The following is an 18,734-nucleotide window of genomic DNA, read 5'->3' as shown; positions in this document are numbered from 1 at the left end:
ATTAATTTATTTGCCATTTTTATTATTTAGTAATAAAAAATTAAAATTTCTCCTCTGAGGATGGCTTTGGCTGCATCCCATAAGTATGATGAATAGTATTCTCATAGTCAATCATTTCTTAACTGTTTATAATTTCAGTTTTGATTAGCTCTTTGATGGAAGAGTTGACTTTTTCTAAAGTTTTCAAGTGGTTTGTGATGTTTGGTGTTCATTTCTGCAGTATGGCTAGCTAATACAGCCTCCAAGCATTCTGCAGCTCTGTTATATTGAGATTTTCTTTGGAGCCTAGAACACCATCAGTTACTGTAAATATTCCCTGGACTTTAAAAAATGCCTATTTTTTGTAGGGTACAAAGTAAAACAAGCCAGTAGGCTTCCTCTCCCTTGGACATGGTGGGTGGCTTTAGAAACCTGACCGTGTTAGTTGAACATCTCACACACATAGGGAAACGTGATACATTATCTCACAATTTACCATCGTTACGAGAAAAACCCAATGCCCTATCTCCTCCACCTCCCAAAAAAGAAAAGGGCCGTAAATAACCCCCAGCATCCTGCTGGTCGCAAGTCAATATAAACCACTCTGTCCGTTGACATTGAGCTGACTTAGAACTCCATGGGAAACAGCACCACAGGTAGCTTATTTTATTTTATTTTTTTTCCACATGGGCAGGCACCGGGAATCAAACCCGGGTCCTCTGGCATGGCAGGCAAGCATTCTTGCCTGCTAGAGCCACTGTGGCCCACCCCACCACAGGTAGCTTAAACCTGGAAACAGAAAGTGTCCACCCTGGGGCCACTGCCACTCGATCCACCCACCTGTGGAGTCCATTCTTTCAGCCTAGGCTCCTGGCACACCTACCCCATGGCAGGCCCTCTGTTAGCAGCTGCAGTTCAGACATGAACAGATAAAGCTCCGGCCCTCTGCGAGCTCTCAGCCTGATGCCGGAGTTGGATCAGCAATGGACAGTTGAGGCCCCAGTGTTCTGAGAAAGCCTGTGGCCTCCCACCCCCGTGCTCCGTAGCGTGTCCGCCTGTGTTTGATTGTTGCAGTTTTCTGCTTTATATTGTCCCTTGCCAGTGTCGCCCATCAGGCTCAGGCCTGGCATCCGGTGTTTTTGTTTTTTGTTTTTTGTGGTTCATAGCCTTGGCTTCACTTTATTTTTTTATTGAGAAATCTTCACATACATGCATTCTATACATGGTATACAATCGATGGCTTGCAATATCATCACATAGTTGTGTATTCATTACCTTGATCTTTTTTTTAGAACATTTGCATTTCTCCAGAAAAAGAAATAAAAAGGAAAAAAGAGAAAACTCACACATGCCATACACCTTGCCCCTCCCTTTCATTGACCACTAGTGTTTCCATCTACCCAATTTATTTTACCCTTTGTCTCCCCGTTATTTATTTAGTTAGTTATTATCCGTATTTTTTTTAACTCATCTGTCCATACCCTGGATATAAGGAGCGTCGGACACAAAGTTTTCACAATTACACAGTCATATTGTAAACAATTGTATCTTTATACAATTATCTTCAAGAATCTAGGCTACTGGAACACAGCCCAACAGTTTCAGGTACTTCCCTCCAGCCAGTCACATACACCATAAAGTAAAAAGGGATATCAGTATAATAGCATCCAGTGTGGAAGGGCAGAAGGAATAAGGCAGGCAGGCATGGAGAGAGGTGATCCCAGCAAAGGCCACCTGCCTAGCCTGCAGTGGCTGAAGAAGGCAGCTTCCACGAGGGTGTCACACTTGGCCTGCCAGATAAGGGAAAAGGAAGGGCATTGGAGTGGGGGTGGGAGGAGAGGGTGGGAGGAGGGCCACGTGTGCAAAAGCAGGCAGGCCCAGGTGAGTCTGCTGTGTTTCAGGAACTGCCAGTGAAGGATGAATGTGAGTGCAGGGCCTGGAAGGGTGAGCTGGGGTTGGGCAGAGTCAGGGCTTTATCCCGCCATTTCCAGAACAAGCTTCCTCTTGTTTCCCCACTGGAAATCTTGTAGGGTACAGTGTGAGTGAGACCCTGTGGAGGGCTCTGTGGGGGCCCGTGGATGTGAGTGAGATGATCAGATCCTTTCTCTGCTCTGTTGTACTTTGACCCAAGTGGAAAAGTTTGGGAAAAGGGAGACCAGGATTTGTTTCTTTGGCCACATCCCTACTTATATTTTACTTCATTCTTAAAAGATTTGAGGGGATTTGCCATCATGCTGCTAGGTATGAACCTGACAGAATTTGAAGCAAAGAATCTGGATTGGGAGGGAGGAACCCCATTAGGAGACTGAGGCCAAGGTCCATTAGGGGGTGAGGACTGCAAGAGCCCAGAGGTGGTGGGATGGGAAGCAGGCCGGAACCTCACACTGCCGGGGCCTGCCCGACCTGGATGGAGGTAGAGGTGCCACCAGCCCTTCCACCCCTACTGGGGCATCTCTTAACCCCCAAGGGTGACATGGGTCTGGGGTTGCACGTGGAGCTGAGATACCAGGTCTTGGCTTGGCCAGATGAAGTGGGGGAATTAATAATCCATGAAAGCCAGTAGCCAGAAAGAGACCGAGTTTTATTTGAGTGGGGAAAACAAAAGGCCTATTAATGAAATTTAAGAGGCACAATGAGATTGTAAACTTGGGAAATAGTTCCCAAGACCAGAAACTGGAATGAATGGTGACAGGTGAGGGATAAGCCTGCTAGGCTGCCCAAGAGAGGTTCAGGGCAGAGGTGGTATTGTGTGGTAAAGCTGGTGGTAAGGCAGGGAAAGGCTGCTGGCTGCAGGGGTGAGCTAGGCGCCCAGGGTGCAAGCTTGAAGGAAGTGCTCACCTACCACCCACACTTACTCCAACTGAGGGTGCCTATTGCCCTCCATGAGGCTGTCAGTAAATTGCATCTTACTGGGGATTGATTTCTGACCTGTGAGGAGCAATGCATGCCCCCCCAAAAAGATCATGTTCAGGAGTTAGGGCAACATGCCTGCAGGGATGTAGGCAAATGACAAGTTTTCAGGTCTATGAGCTCACCCAGGGGCCTTGGTTTCAGAACCAGGAGCAATGGTTTTTCTTTTCCTGGGGGAATTTTGGATGAGTAATATGTTGCACAAAGGGGATTTCCCTCCTTTTGGGCTCTTTGATTTTTTTGGAGAAAGAAGTAAGGAATTTAATGTAACCCAAACCCAAATCAAGGTTAGGGTTAGTGTTCCAGGCTTGATTTTCCTTTACTTTCTCTAGCTGCAGGGAGTGGGCTTTGCTGGTTCTGGTGGATGCCTGAGGCAGGATGGAGGTCTCTGACATTTCAGAAGAATTTTTAGCAAAAACCAAAATTAACAGGGTTTTCTCCTTAGGAGTCAGATCCACCCATTTGTCCATCTAGCCACTTGAATAATCATTTAGTGAGCATTTATTTCATGCCTGGCATTGTGATAGGTGTTGCCAGACATGTAAGAATTCCTGTCTTTGGAGCCTGAATCTACAGAGAGTTTCAGTCTACAGATAAGATCTGTGCTCCATGGCAGGGACCCAGGGGTACCAGGAAGACAGGCTGAAACAAAGTGCTGTGGCCATTTTAAGCAGGGAAACGTTGTATTTAATTGGGAGGCTCAGGGAAGCCTTGGTAAAAGAGTTGACATTTGAGCTGCACCTTGACGAGGTTTGGTGGTGTGAATTTCAACTGAAATAAATTGTATAAATTAGTGCCTTAAACCAAAAAAACGGATTAATGGCATCTGTGAATGAATAGGTCCTAGACTTCTGACCTGGCTTGTTTAGATATTCAGGATGGGTCATCAGGACCTACTTTCTCTGTATTTCCTTTACCCTAGCTTTCCTCCAAGTCAGCTCTTTTCCCAGAAGGGTTTCCCTCTCATGGTGGCCAAGCAGTTGCAGTGACTTCAGAGTTATCCACCCTCAGCCTCACATGCAGTGAGAGAGACGCTCTCGTAGGCTCACATGGATCAGGTTCCTCTCCATGAAAGGGTTGCTTAGGCCAGGGACTGCTCATGGCTGAGAACAGGGAGTGTGTGACTCCTCAAAGGAAAAGCCCAGTTCCTCAATGGTACAAGAAGAAAATGTGCCCCTGATACATCTTCAAAAATGTCCAGCAACTACTCCAAGTGAAAGCAAACAAGAGAAAATATGGCAGGAGTGTGAGCTGGAGTGGAAGGGAGGCTGCAGCCAGCCTCGAGGAAGCACTCTGACCCTTCAGTACCTGGGTAGCCCTTTCCACCAGGAGGCCTTCCATTCTCCAATATGATCAAGGAACAGACTTGAGTCAACCTCTTGTTAAAACTTCTACTTTAACAAGCACTTTCTGCTTTTTAAGATGTTTTCCTGTGCCACGATCTTAATCCCCACATCTCCCTTCATTGCTATTGAGGAAAAAAAGAACTATTCCCTGTTGTGCGAATGAGGCAAGAGAGTTCATGGGAGCTCTCTCAACTGGGAGAGCTTGTCAGGGCTGAGGCCAGAATAGAATGCAGGGTTTCCCTACTGCGGACTGGGTGCCCTTCCTGGAAGCTGCTGGAACTACATTCAAGCAGTTCTCAACTAACAGCTGGGCTGAGCTGCAACAAGGGTTCTTTCTGCAGGTCGTTTGCCTAGAACTCAGAGTGACTTTTCCCTTATAATCATATTATTAAAAGTAATCATGCCATGTAAGCACTGTTAACATTTAATTTTCTTTGCCTTTAACAGTAGAGAAAGAAGCTGAAGTAAAATTAGAGAGATGTACTTCAGTCATCCTAAAATATTTTCCTAAAAGATCCCTCTGAGGTGAAGACAGCCCATCCTCATCCTCCTAGACTTGGTTTCTTATCAGAATCACCATTATCCTCAGCGCTGGTCCCTTTATTTTCACAATTCTGTTCCCAGTGCTCTATTTTGTTGTTGTTGCGGGCAGGCTCCAGGAGTCGAACCTGGGTCTCCGGCAGGGCAGGTGAGAAGAACTCTGCACTGAGCCAACATCGCCCACTCCCAAGGCCCTATTTTGATTAGGCTTTTGATAGGATGGGTTTTGTCAACAAGCAGTTTTTTCTAAGGACTTCTGTATTCTGAATTCCTTGAGTCTCTTGGTGTTGAGAATGCCTATTGGGTGCTCTTGTACTTGATGACATCTTGGCTGGGTCTGATATTCCAGGGTGTTGTGCTTTCTTTCCTTCAGAACTTTATAGACACTGCCACATTGTTTTCCAGCATTGAATGTTCATGAGGAGAGACCTGAGACCAAAGTGACTGACCTTTTCTGCCTTGATGACTAAGGCTATTGTTCATCCTTTTTAAAAAAAAATATGTTTATTGATAAAACAACATTCAAACACAAATATTCTTAGCATACAAACATTCCATACATGGTGTACAATCAATGGCTCACAATATCATCACATAGCTGTGTATTCCTCACCATGATCATTTTTAAAAACATTTGCATCACTCCAGTAAAGGAAATTAAAAGCAAAACACATATATACCATACCCCTTACCCTATTTTTCATTCTTGAAGTTTATTAATTTACACCAGCTGTCTTGATGTTGAACATTCTGTACCAAATTATTCTGGAACCTGGGCTACTCCTTCAGTCTAAAAATTCTCTCCATTCATTTCAATGAAATATTTTTACAATATTCCTCCTCCTCTTCCTTCCTCTTTTCCTCCTTATTTTTCTCTTCTTTCTCTATTACCACTAGTATTACAATTTTTAATTTATTATTTTTGGGTTTTTACAGATTAGTAATCTAATAGTATTACTACAGTTTGGGAGGAATTTGTTTGTTTTAGGACTATTGAATGAAAAACCAAAAACAGAACCACGATATACATTCAAAGCTATCTAAAAGTCATTTTGTACATATTTTCATAAAAGTGTTGAATATCTCAATGGTTTGTGTCACATCAGGAGCTCCTGCCCGTTTTCTATGTCACCAGAATCTGTTAACATTTAGTTATTGAATTTTGTAACAAATCCCTGCTTTAGCCTATCTGACAATTTGGATATATTCTGACAAATCTATTAGAGTTGAAGATATATATCAAGGTAGCTATGATTAAATAGAATACCATATGCTATTTAATTATTATAATGTTATGCTACTGTCACCTTAATCATTAAATATTGCTTTTCTTATTCATGGCTCTAATTAACTGATTGTTTTTGTCTTTTCCATCTCTTTTGCCATTTCATTTGCTTAAATTTGATAGGACAGAAATAAAATAACTTGATAATCACTATACTATCTCTGTGATAAACTTTTTTGTATTGTCTTACAAAATTCATTGGCATCTAAATCCAAATTATATTAATAGTCACCAATATTCAGTGCTATATATCATTGTAGTTCATTATTAGAAAATTCATATTTCCCCAGATGATCTAACTTTGTTCCAAAAATTGAAACACCGTGTTGGCCATATGGGGGTGGGTTGAATGAAGGTGGAGAGATTAGGGGCAGGGAGGCCTATGAGGGGATATGCCAAAGGACAGATAAGCAATACTTGGGGTGAGAACAACAGCAATAGCTGTGGAAGCTGAGATAACATATTTAGGAGCCAGGAAGCTGTCTTAGTCATCTTTATATCAGAAGTACCAAGCCTTCTGTTTACACATAGTGGGTACTCAGTAATATTTTTTTAAGTAAATGAAAGAAGAATCGACAAGACTTAATGAGGAATTATTATTGAAAGTATAGAGGAGGGGAAGGAATCAGGGATGTCCCTTGGTTTCTGGCTTGGGTGCCATGAAAGGTGGTGCCATTCACCTCTTTAAGAGGGCAGGAGGAGCAGGGAACTCCTGCTGTAATGCACCTGCTACCTACTGAGTGAGTGATGGGGCCCAATAGAACACTGCCCACCATGGATATGCCGGCCAGATGTCCTGCAAGCAGGGACCTATGCAGGAAGAAAGTGGGTGTGAAAGAGCACAGAGTCTCTTCCTCTTTCTTGGGTATGGGGTGAGCAAAAGACAATCATGTGAAAAGGACAACACTTCTTCTTCACACCTCTTTGCTTGCTTCTTCTCTAATTTCTGGTCTCTTCTTCTCCGTGACCTCAGGTTCTCCTCTTCTCTGTCACCACCTTCTCAGTTGATTAATATTTGGATGAGGGAAGGTAAATAAGAATAATGCTTTCACTCTAAGTATCCCAGGCACTGGAATTACCTATCTCCTCTCTTGGCTTCAAATATCTTGGGTCCTCAGCAGTGTCACCAGGAGGTGGCAGGAAACCAGTCTGATTACATGCATTCATACTACAGTGTAAATGACTGATGGACATCTTAATTGCCATGTAGTCATTTGCAGTTCCCAAAGAGGCTGCTCCTTTACTACTTTACCAAAGTGTAAGCTCCACATTGCATCGTGGAGGTGTTAGGAGGGGGGTTTGGGCTTGTCACTTAGGCAAGACCAGCCCTGCCCTGTGGCCCTGCTCCAGGGTCAGCTCTCCTCCGCTAGTTCAAACTTCATAGCATTTTTGCATCCTCCACTTCTGAGCCCACTGTTTCCAAGAACAGCAGAAGTGGTAGGCTGCTCTAGCCCAGCAGGAAGTGTGGCTAGACAGGGGTAGCCTGTCTAAACTGGGAGTGGGGCAGCCCAGAGATCACCTCCAGTGGTGATTTTCACCATTGTCTGAGATTGAGAGGGTCTCCTGCCATCAGCAGAGCTATTTCCTGCCATGTGTTAGTTTAATGCTCTCTCCTTTCAAGATCTCAGAAAGTTTCATGTGTGCCTGGCATCATGCTTGATGTGTCACATACAGCATTCTGTCTTTGTTTTCGAGAGAAGCACTATTATCTTCATCTTACAAAAATTAGATCCAGAGAGGGAAGGTGATTATTTGCTGATACCTCATAGCTAGGAACTAGTAACACTTGGACTCAAATCCAGGTCTGTCTACCTCCAGAATCCATACCCTTTCCACTGTCATGCAGCCTCTGTGTGACAGTGTAGACAGGCAGCTTTAGGATGGAGAGAACTGAGAACCCAGGAAACATGCTGGGGCTTCTATGAAAATATCAACATACTCAATTTACTGAACAGGAATCACTAGTCCTCCACAAGTTGTATCGTCACAGCACTTTAGCTTCCTCCACTTCTGAGCCACCTGTTTCCCAGAACAGCAGAAGTGGCATGCTGCTCTGGCCACTTCGGTAAAGTAGTAAAGGAGCAGCCTCTTTTGGAACTTCACATAGCTACATGGCAATTAAGGTGTTCATCTGTCATTTACACAATAGTATGAATGCATTTAATCAGGTTTCCTACCACCTCCTGGGTGATAGGAGGAAACAGAATTTTTATCATAAAGGATAAGCAAATAACATGTCATAGGGAAGAAAAAAAAGAGCTTTGTTGTAATTTTCTAAATGGAATATTCCTTTGAGGGTTTCTTGTCACCTCCTATTTAAAGTCCATACTCTTTGCTTAAAATTTGTTATAGGAACTTTTAGAAAATCTAAATAGGGGAAGAAGGTAGAGGGGGAGAAAGAGGTAACTGCTATGGATATAAATTTTGTTTCCTTTCCTTCTCACTATCTCTGTAATCATCTCAAACAAAATGAACACTGTTTGGTAGTCTATAACTTGCTTTTCTTTAACACAAAAGTCATGAATGTCTTTCCAAATAAATGCAGTTTTGAATTTTTAGGCAGTCACATTTTTCTATTGTATGATTTCTTCCATTACTTCAGTGATTATAAGGTCTTTACCATCAAGAGAGTAAGTACTCAGCTATCGTTTTCCTTTGTGGTGGTGTTTTTCACATTTGACTCAGTGACCTCTCAGAAATGTATTTTGGTGGAGGGTAAAGCAAGGCTCTGCTTGAGCCCCACCCCCTCCCCCTACCTTTGTTTTTTTCCTAATACTAATTGTTGAAAACTCCTTTTACTTCATTAGTTTGGGACACATTCTTTATTACATAAAATATTAAATTCTTACAGATGCCAGGGCCTATTTCAGGATTGTCTGGTCTGGACTGCTGATCTTTCTCTTAGGCTAGTACCATACTCTTTTTTTTATATATATATACAGTGGTAGCTCTATAATGTTATTATCTGGTGGCGCAAATTCCTGCTCATTACACTGATTTTTCAAAAAAATTTTAGCTATTATTCTTTCATATGAAATTTAGAATCATTTGGTCATATTTCAAAACCCCATTTGTAATTTGACTAAAATTGCTTTAAGCCTTTGTACTAGCTCGAGGAAGAATTAATATTCTTATAATATTTAGTCTCTCCTATTGGGAACTTGCTGCACTTTTATTTTTCAGAACTTCTCTTTCTCGCAGTGGGTTTTATCATTTTCTTCATATAAGTTCTACAGATTTCTTGTTAGATTATGTTTAGACTTTTTTATTTTTTTAGCATTTTCAAAATTGCCATTGTGAATGGGAGCCTGGACGTTTATTTTTTCCATCTTTCATTCATGTGCTTTGCTGGGTGTTTTAGTCTGCTAAAGCTTCCAGATTGCAATACACCAGAGATGGATTGGCTTTTAATAAAAGAGGATTTATTTAGTTGAAAACTTATAGTTCTTCAGAGGAAAGCCAGCTAACTTTCATCTGAGGTTCTCTCTTACACAAGAAGGCACAGAGTGATCTCTGCTGGCCTTCTCTCCTGGCTTCTGGGTTCCAACAGCTTTTCCCAGGGTGATTCCTTTCTGCATCTCCAAACATCTGGGCTGAGCTGTGTGTGCTGAGATGAGGTATGCTGAGCTGCTTAGGCTGCCTTGAGTTCTCTTCTGACCTCTCTTTTAAGCCTCTGGCAATTAAATTAAACATTACTATTGCAGAAGGCACTCCCCTTAGCCGACTGCCGATGTGATCCACCATAGATGAGTTTCAAGTGCTAATGAGTCAAAGCCACAGCAACAAAACTGGGCCATCACGTGGCCAAGTTGACACCTGAACCTAACTACTGCACTGGGAAAGAATCAATCTATTTTCTTCTCTTTTAAATCTGATAGAATCCAACTGTTTTGCTGAGCAATTTCTTATTAGTTCTATGGTGTTTTAGTTCATTCTTTTGAGTAGTCTAGGAGCAAATAACCATGATTTTGCACATGCCTTTCAAGAAATATGCCTCTTTATGTTTGTATTAAGTCTAGGTTCTTATCGCTGAGCTCCTTACGGACAGGTGTCCCCCTCACTTTGCCTCCCCCAAAGCACCAAGTTACACAGTAGGTGCTCATGAGTACACCTTGAACTAGAGTGAAGGAACACTAGGCTAAAGCTTTGGGTCATTCCTGGCCGTGGGTGATAGCCCCTCAATGGGTCACCCAAATTCAGGGCCTGCACCTCTATCTTTTTCAGATGCTGGGGGTTTTGGGATCAGGGACCTAATTTAGGCCCACCAACTCACAAAGACCTGCTGCCAGGAGTCCATTTCCACCCAGAGGGGAAGCGGTGACCGGTTTCTGGAGAGAGATCCCATTTAGGGCAGTGGGTGCTTGGAAATAGGACCCAGGCAGAGGCTTGTGGTCATCCCAGAAGGTTTTGCTTTCCATCCAGCCTGGCTGCCCATGGTATATCCCTCCCAGGCCTGGAGCACTTTGTAAAGAAGCGGATCCAGTATCATCAGACTCAGCTTCTCGCCCATGAGTCCAAAATGGGAAAATGACAACTAGCTCTCATTTTCTTCCTCCCTTTAGACTCCATGTGGGTGTACATATTTATTAGTATTCCATGTTTAAATTAAAAAATAGATAAGACATTCCCAAGGTTCAAGCATAAAAGCAATTTTGAAAGGTGTTCAGCATAATGTCTCCTATCACCCCTGCCCTATCCAATCCCTTAACCACTTTTACTATTTTGTATGTCCTTCTAAAATTTCTTTATTCAAATATAAAGTATGAATATGTTATTTTCTCCATTCTCATACAAACAGATAGCATCCTATCACACCCTTCTGCACCTTGATTTTTCTGCTTATAATAATAATTATTATAACACAATATAATAACACAAAATGGCAAGCATTTATTGAACACTCACTATATAATACCATTCTAACCTTTTTACATATACTAACTCATTTAGTCTTCCCAACACTCCTTATTTATTTATTTATTTTTTGTATGCTGTATGGTAGGGTCACATTTCATTATTTTTCCATGTACGTATCCCATTATTGCAGAACTATGTTGAATTTTTGTTTGTTCATTTGTTTTTTGGGAAATGCATGGACTGGGAATTGAACCCAGATTTCCTGCATGGTAGGTGAGAGTTCAACCCCTGAACTACCCTTGGACCCGTCTTCCCCCCAACACTCCTTTTATGATCCCCATTTCACCTTGGAGATTCTTCCACATAAGTACATAAAGAACCTCCTCAACTTTTTTACAGCTGCATAGCATTCCAATGGTTGCGGGCACCATGGTTTATGTAACAAATTGCCTAGTGATGAACACTTGGATTGTTTCTGATTCTTTGCTATGATAGACTGTGCTGCCCTGAAGAACATTGTACAGACGTCATTCTGTATGTGTGGGGATAGAGCTGCAGGGTAGATATCTAGAAGGGGGATTGCTGGGTCAAAGGATAAATGGACTTGTAATTTTGGTAGGTATTACCAATTTGCCTTCATAAAATTATTGGTACTTTTCATCATTGGTTAGAATTTCTAATTAACAGTTTTATTAGTGAGCATTCAATTGAAATCACTGGTAGTAACTGTAGTCTTTGTTAAGAACAGTTGATTAGGACTTTGCTCATTTGTCTCTCTACAGAACCACATGTGGGGTGGGAATTATTGTATCTCTTTCACAGAAGAAGAAACTTTACTGGCCTGGATTTGGTCTTCCAAAATGGTCTGCCCATGCACCTGGCTTTTTAGTAAGTCTCCCATGTTTGATCAGGGGTATCAGGCCTCACCACCTTGGCTGTCCTGGGTTGACTGAGCCCTGGCAAAGCTGAGGACTGGTGCCTGGTGCCGTGTCATCAGAATCAGGCTGTCACAGCTAACAGACAACTGGATCTCAGTAATCAAGGCCAAAGTGGCCTCGGCTGAGACCCTTTCTCCTGGCTTCAGATGGACTGACTTATTATTACCTTTACCAGCAAGAGTAAAACCCAGATTGCCAGAGTTTTTGTATTAGTTTCCTGTTGCTGCTGTAACAAACTACCACAAATCTGTTATTTTGCAGTTCTGGAGGTCAGAAGTTCAAAATGGGTCTTATCGGACTAAAATCAGGTTGTCCTTTTCTCCTAGAGAATCCATTTTCTTGTCCTCTCAGGTTCTAGAGGCTGCCTGCATTCCTTGACTTGTGGTCCCCTGCATCTTCAGCAGTTCCATCACTCTGACCTCTATACCCATCATCACATCCCTTTCTCTGATTCTTGCCTCTCCCTCTTTCCTTTTTAAGGACCCTTTTTATTAACTTGGGCCCACCCAGATAATCCAAGGTAATATTTCCATTTCAAGATCCTTAACTATGTGCAAAGTCCCTTTTGCCATGTAAGATAGCATATATACAGATTCCAGGAATTAGGATGTGTTAGGATGTGGGCATCTGTGGGGTGGAGTCATTACTCTGCCTACTGCAGTTTACATTTGGACTTTGCCACTTCCTAGTTTTTTTACCTCAGGGAATTCATTTTACCTCTTGCCTCAGTTTCCCAATCCTGAAAATGAGACTAATAATAGGACCTACTCCATAGGGTTGTTGGCAGGATTAAATGGGCTACTACCTGTCAAGTACTTATCATAATGCCTAACACAAAGTAAGTGCTATAGAAGTATCTTCTAAATAAAATATATTAAATAAAAATTCTAAAATAAAAGCATAACACACTTTGGTCTAGCAATCCTATTATTTGTAATCTGGCTCGTAGAAACAAAAGCATACATGGGTTAGCCTATGCAGCATGGATATTATTACAGCATGTTCAAATGGGGAAAAAAAATCATGAACAGGAAATCATCTGAATGTTCACCAATAGGAGAATGGCTGAATAAACTGTGATCTGCATCTGGAATAATGGAGCTATTAAAGTGACTAAATTAGAACTTTATCTATAGACCTGGAGGAATGTCCCTGATGAAAGTTAAAGTAGAGAAGAAAGTTACAAAGAAATGGTATCGCATGATCTCATTTTTTTAAGAACAATAATCAACCCTCTTTCCCCACCCCATCCCCACAGAAAATGTTTCAGATATCTGGGTCAATTATTTAACCCCTCAGTAAGTCTTGGTTTCTTCATCCAAAAAATGAAACAACAAAAATTCTTACCTAACAGGTTCTTGTGAGGATCAAGTGCGGTTTTATGTGTCCAGTCCTTAGAATCCTGGAAGCGTCCGGATAGTCTAGGTTATTTGTGTGTGGTAATTTGAGTGGAGATGGACATCCCCAGGTTACTTCAGAGATGGGGAAGGGAAATTCAGGGATGGTGGAAAGACATTGTTAACTTTCTCTTTGTACATTTCTGCAATGTTTCACAAATCGGAGACTAGCTATTGTTACTTTAGTAGCTTTTTTTGGTACTTTGTTTTATTGGTAGTTTGGATACTACCAATAACCACAAACACTGACTTGAGAAAAGCACGAGCCTAGAAATCGACCGTGATTCAAAGTTTTGTAATTTTTGAAGAGGAATTTAAGGAGGTGGGGGTGGGAGGCGGGAGAGCCCTAAGCCAGGCTGGCCCCGTGTGTCCACAGCATCTACTGCCGAGGCTGCTCCAAGCCGCTCTGCTGCACGTGCGCACTCCTGGACAGCGGCCACAGCGAGCTCAAGTGCGACATCAGCGCTGAGATCCAGCAAAGGCAGGAGGAACTGAACGCCATGACGCTTTCGCTGCAGGAGCAGGAAGGGGCTTTCGGCGTCGCGCAAGCGCAGTTGCGCTCAGCCATTGGGCAGCTGGGCCGCGCACGCGCAGATACTGAGGAGTTCATTCGCTCCCGCGTGCGCCAGTTGGTGGCGCACGTGCTGGCTCAGGAGCGCGAGTTGCTCCAGGAGGTGAATGCCCGGTACCAGCGCGACTACGAAGAGATGGCCAGCCGCCTGGGCCGCCTGGACGCAGTGCTGCAGCGCATCCGCACGGGCGACGCGCTGGTGCAGAGGATGAAGAGCTACGCCTCAGATCAGGAGGTGCTGGACATGCATTGCTTCCTTCGCGAGGCGCTCCAGCGTCTGCGCCAGGAGGAGCCCCAGAGCTTGCAAGCAGCTGTGAACACCGAAGGCTTTGACGAGTTCAAAGTGCGCGTGCAAGACCTCGTCTCTTGCATCACCCAGAGGACAGGTAAGCACCCCAAGCCATGCCCCATGGGCGGTCTGTTTACCATTTAAGGGCTTGGACCTCACACTGCTCTCTAGGGGAAGGCGGAATAGAAAAAATCATCTCCATTTGACAGAAAAGGAAATTGGATTTTTATTCAAGCTCGGACTTGGTCTGGTGTTGGGTTCTAGGGTGCAGAATATGGGGGAGAGAAGGCTCTGACGTGGGGTTGTAGCCACCCAGAGAGGGTGCCTGTTACTAATTTATACAAAGATGCCCTAGATTAGCTGTGACCCTTGGGGAACAGGTGGAAGTTGTGAAATTGCAAAGTTGAGGAGTGCTGGTATAATTTTGGCTCCGCAGAGACCAAACGCTCTGGGAGATACTCTTAGCTCCCTGAGTTTGGGAACCGAGAATTGATCTGGGACATGAAGTTTAGGGTGGAAGGAGGCTCAGGAAATCTGGAGTGCTTAGGTGCTTTCCCCAAACCACACAGTGGTCAGTAGAGGAGCTCCTTTGTCCCCATGATGTCCCCCCTGCCATCTGGGCCCTGTGTGTTACTGGGCAATTGTGGGGTGGCGAGTCAAGCGGTGTTCAGTTTAAGTGGGTAACAAGCCAAGGGAATATCACAGAGCTGAAGAATGGGACAGTGCTTGGTTCATCGTGCAGATCCTGCAGTGGTAGCAGCACCTTTTGAACTGGAGACTTCGGGAGGCTTTCAGAGAAGCATGGGAGCACAAAAGGGCCTCCAGGGTGAAAAAGCTTTAATGGCTCTAGGACTAAATCTCTAAGCTGGAATCTGAGCTCTGGGCAGCTCGTGTGGGGATGCTCATACTAGGAAAGGAGAAGAAGGCTCCAGAATCTCGAGGTCTCTAGGCAGGTGCCAGCGATGGAGGGATTGCTCACTGTTCCTGGAGCTGAGGGCCAGGGACTCAAAAGGTATAGTCCTAAAGTGGGCATGGCACTTATGCCTTCTCCACCCAGGCAGTATAGGAAATGACCCCGCAGAGCTGAAACAACTTGCCTTAGGTGTTGTAACTGGACAGTGGCAGAGCAAGGAAGTGTTTTGTTCAGAAGCATGAGAGATTTGGATTAGCTCTAATAAAAACCAGGCCGTAGGTCAGAAGGGTACCATGGAGTTCTTACTGTATGCAGAGAAGTCAGAGCAGTAATGGCTCTAGGATTTCCCACACTGTCTTGCTGGTAGTACAGAGATGGAGAAGGTACCCTTAGGGTGTGTAGTTAAAGGCAAGTACTCTCTAATGTTACCTACACTCCCTTCACACTAGACTCATGCCCATCACCATCGAGAGAGCTTTCCTTCCAACTGCCAGCCCCTCCATGGAGCTGTCTCAGTGCTGCATGAAACCCTGGAGGATGGGTCTCTGGGCAAAGCAACAGGGACATCAGTCTCAGTCATTGCCCCAGGCCAGGATGCCCCTGACCTGCCTGTGACCTTCTCTGTGTTCTCCAGATGCAGCTCTATCCAAGAGAGCCGGCCCAGAGGCTCCCAGCACTCCCAGCGACCCTTTTGATGTTGACTTGGTAAGATGAGTTTGAGGTCTGAAGGCGAGGTGGTATGGCCCAGCAGGCCCAGAGGGGTGAGAGCTCCCTTGTGTCAGAAAGGTACCTGAGTCCTTGCTGTCCCTGCAGGGCACAGGGGAGGAGCATGTCTGAGAGAGGGATAGCAAGTGGCATGATTGGAGCTTTCCGGTGGGGGGAGTAAAGGAAGATAGCAAGGAAGGGCTGGCTGACTGGCTGGCTCTGGGTTCCTAAATGCCAAAGTACTTCTTGGTGGGACATAAGCCAGGTTTGGGAGGGGTGGCCTAGACCCAGGGGTGACATGAAGTAGGTGATCACTGACAGGTGGCCTATCTCCTCACTATGCCTCACACCAATATGAGGGCTTTTCCAGGGCCCAATGTATGTGGACCTTCCCCTCCGCTTCCCCAAGACATGTCATTCTTGGAGAGGAAGGGAGAATGGGGCCAGGAGCCAGATCTTGACCCCAGCACCCTGCTTTCCACCCTGGTGATTCCAGAACCAGCATATTATCTGATAACCGTAGTTTGTTAGGGTTGGAAGGCACCCATGCACCCTCTAATGTTGGTGTTCCCTCTGCGGCAGCCCTGACCCGTGGTGTCCAGCCTTCATGTACACACCTCTAGGGACAGGAGACTCACTCATTCTTGAGGCAGCTGCTGCTGTCTCTGGACTTCTCTGACTAGTGCTTCCCTGGGCAGAGATGAAATGGCATCCCTTTGACTTGCTGTCTTTGGCACTCGTAAGCACAGCTCCTCTCCACCAGGATAACACTTCTTCAGTTCTTTTCAGGACCTGGCCCTGGTCTCCTTCCTGTTCTGGTGATCTAGGTTTCTGTGTGCCAGCCTCTCATTGCTCTGGGCCTAGAACTGATCGGTCCTCTATGGAAAGTGCTCTTCTGGTGGTGGGAGAGGAGAGACTAGTGAGCTTCCCTTGCTTTGCCAAGACATGACCCATAGGAAAGAGAGATTGCTGTTGGCTGAGGCAATCAAGGAAGGCTTCCTGGAGGGGGCAGGACTGAGGGTTTTAGGCAGTCTGAGACTTCAAAGTTAAAGAGGACTTCTTTTTTTTTCATTTTTGGATAAGTAATACAATCACATGTTCAGAAATAAAAACTGTCTCAGAGAGCAAAAACAGAAGTTTCACAAAACAATCATTATGACATGAGATATACGCCAGTATTTTCTGTTCTATGCTATTCTGTTTTAGTTTTTAAAATGTTGATCCTGACCCACTAAATCACTTTCATGATCTATTGGGTCACAAACTGTAGTTGAAGTTTGAAAAATAATGGCATAGAGAACTCAGTGGAGACCTGGGAGTCTGGGAAGGCCCCTGTTCTCTCCTCTTCCTCAGACAGACTTGTGCTCTCTGCTCTTGGGGAATAACTCCTCTCCTGTTCTGTTTTGTTTTGTTCCCCGGGTTTTTTTTTGTTTGTTTGTTTATTGTGAAAAATATCATGTATACAAAAAGGCAATACATTTCAAAGCATATTGCAACAATTAATTATAGAGCAGATTTCAGAGTTTGGTATGGGTTACAGTGCCACAATTTTTGGTTTTTCCTTTTAGCTGCTCCAAGACACTGGAGACTAAAAGAAATATCAATATAATAAATCAGCAGTTATACTCATTTGCTAAATCCTGTCTTCTGTGTTATAACTCTGCCTTCTCCTTTGATCTTTCTCCCACTCTTTAGGGGTATTTGGATCTTCCCATTCTAACTTTTTCATGTTGGAAGGGGCAGTTGATAATATAGGATAGAGGGATGGAACTAGTTGATGTTCTGGAGAAGCTGGCCCTTCTGGGTTTCAGGACTTACCTGACCTAGGAACCCATCTGGAAGTTGTTGGTTTCTGGAAAGTAATCATAGTGCATGGAACCTTTGTATAATCTCATTTCCCCTAGTTTTGTAAAGATGTTGAGAAAAAGAAACTAAGGAAGGCCGAGAAGGAGGGAGGGGCTTCCTTACAGCAAAGGGTATGGAAGCCCACCTCTCCCATCAAATATGAGGGAGAACCCAGCCATGGACACCCAGTTCCCATCACATTTCCCTGCCAGCTGCTGTGCTGGGGCCTTCCCTGCCTTTACTCACTTGCCAGACAACCCCTGCTGCAAGCTCCTCACCTCAGCCTGGGCATGGCCAGGTAATCTGGGGAGTGGACTGGACCCTTTCATCTACCACCCAGGAACATATTCCTGGAAAAAGCGTATGCGTGGTCCTCATAATCTTACAGTCGGGTGCCTGGTTTTTCTGGGGTCAGCTCAGCTTGGGAAGAGCACACTCTGGCTGGGTGGGAATCCTTTTCCTCCATCTCCTGATTGATGGTCACCCTTTGGCCCCCACAGAGCTCAGGGCACTGCGACCCACAGGAATTGGGATTGAAGGGCGGAGTGGCTGGCCAGGGCTGCCGGAGCCAAGTCCCTGAAATCTAGGTCTCCCCTTTGGAGATGGCAACTCACTTGTTTCCAGCAAACTGTCCAGTGTATGCTCTGGTGTCACATAAAGATGATGGGGAGGGACATAAGGGAGACAGTGACTAAAGGAAATGGAGAGCACACAGGGGCAGGAAGGGAACTTCTGTTTAGGAGACTCAGGGTTAAAACCCTGGTCTAGGCCCTTACTAGGGGTACAGACTGAGGAAGTTACTTCACCTCTCGTGCCTCAGTTTCCTTCTCTGTAAGTTGGCAATAATCATGGTGTGGTGCCTGTTTTGTTGTGAGATAGGTAATTGAAGCACTTAGCTCTGTGCCTGGCAGAGGTAGCAATGAAAGCAGAATCTATTGTGATTACATTATTATTATATGGCACAAAGTACCAGGTACTGTCCTAAGCATTTTACTTATATTAACACATTTAATCCACATGCTTCTATGCAGTAGATATTTTTATTTCCATTGTACGTATGGACACAGAGACCCAGTGAGTTTTAAGGAATTTATCTAATTTGTGTAACACCTGTTATGATCCAGGCAGAATTCAAGACAAGGAGCAATCCCAGGGAAGC

At 44.3% G+C, this 18,734-nt stretch overlaps 1 protein-coding gene across 1 annotated transcript in view; it reads left to right on the top strand.

The window, feature by feature from the left end:
- PML (PML nuclear body scaffold) overlaps positions 1-18,734 on the top strand; it is a 50,195-nt gene that overhangs the window by 9,332 nt on the left and 22,129 nt on the right. The window contains exons 5-6 of the mRNA XM_077122319.1: positions 13,629-14,209; positions 15,660-15,730. Coding sequence (XP_076978434.1) covers positions 13,629-14,209; positions 15,660-15,730 — 652 coding nt within the window. The remainder of the gene's footprint in view (positions 1-13,628; positions 14,210-15,659; positions 15,731-18,734) is intronic.

This window comes from Tamandua tetradactyla, chromosome 12 (assembly GCF_023851605.1).
Source record: "Tamandua tetradactyla isolate mTamTet1 chromosome 12, mTamTet1.pri, whole genome shotgun sequence".
Lineage (NCBI taxonomy): Eukaryota > Metazoa > Chordata > Mammalia > Pilosa > Myrmecophagidae > Tamandua > Tamandua tetradactyla.
Note: the sequence above shows the minus strand (reverse complement) of the source record. Positions and strands in the feature narration are given on the sequence as shown.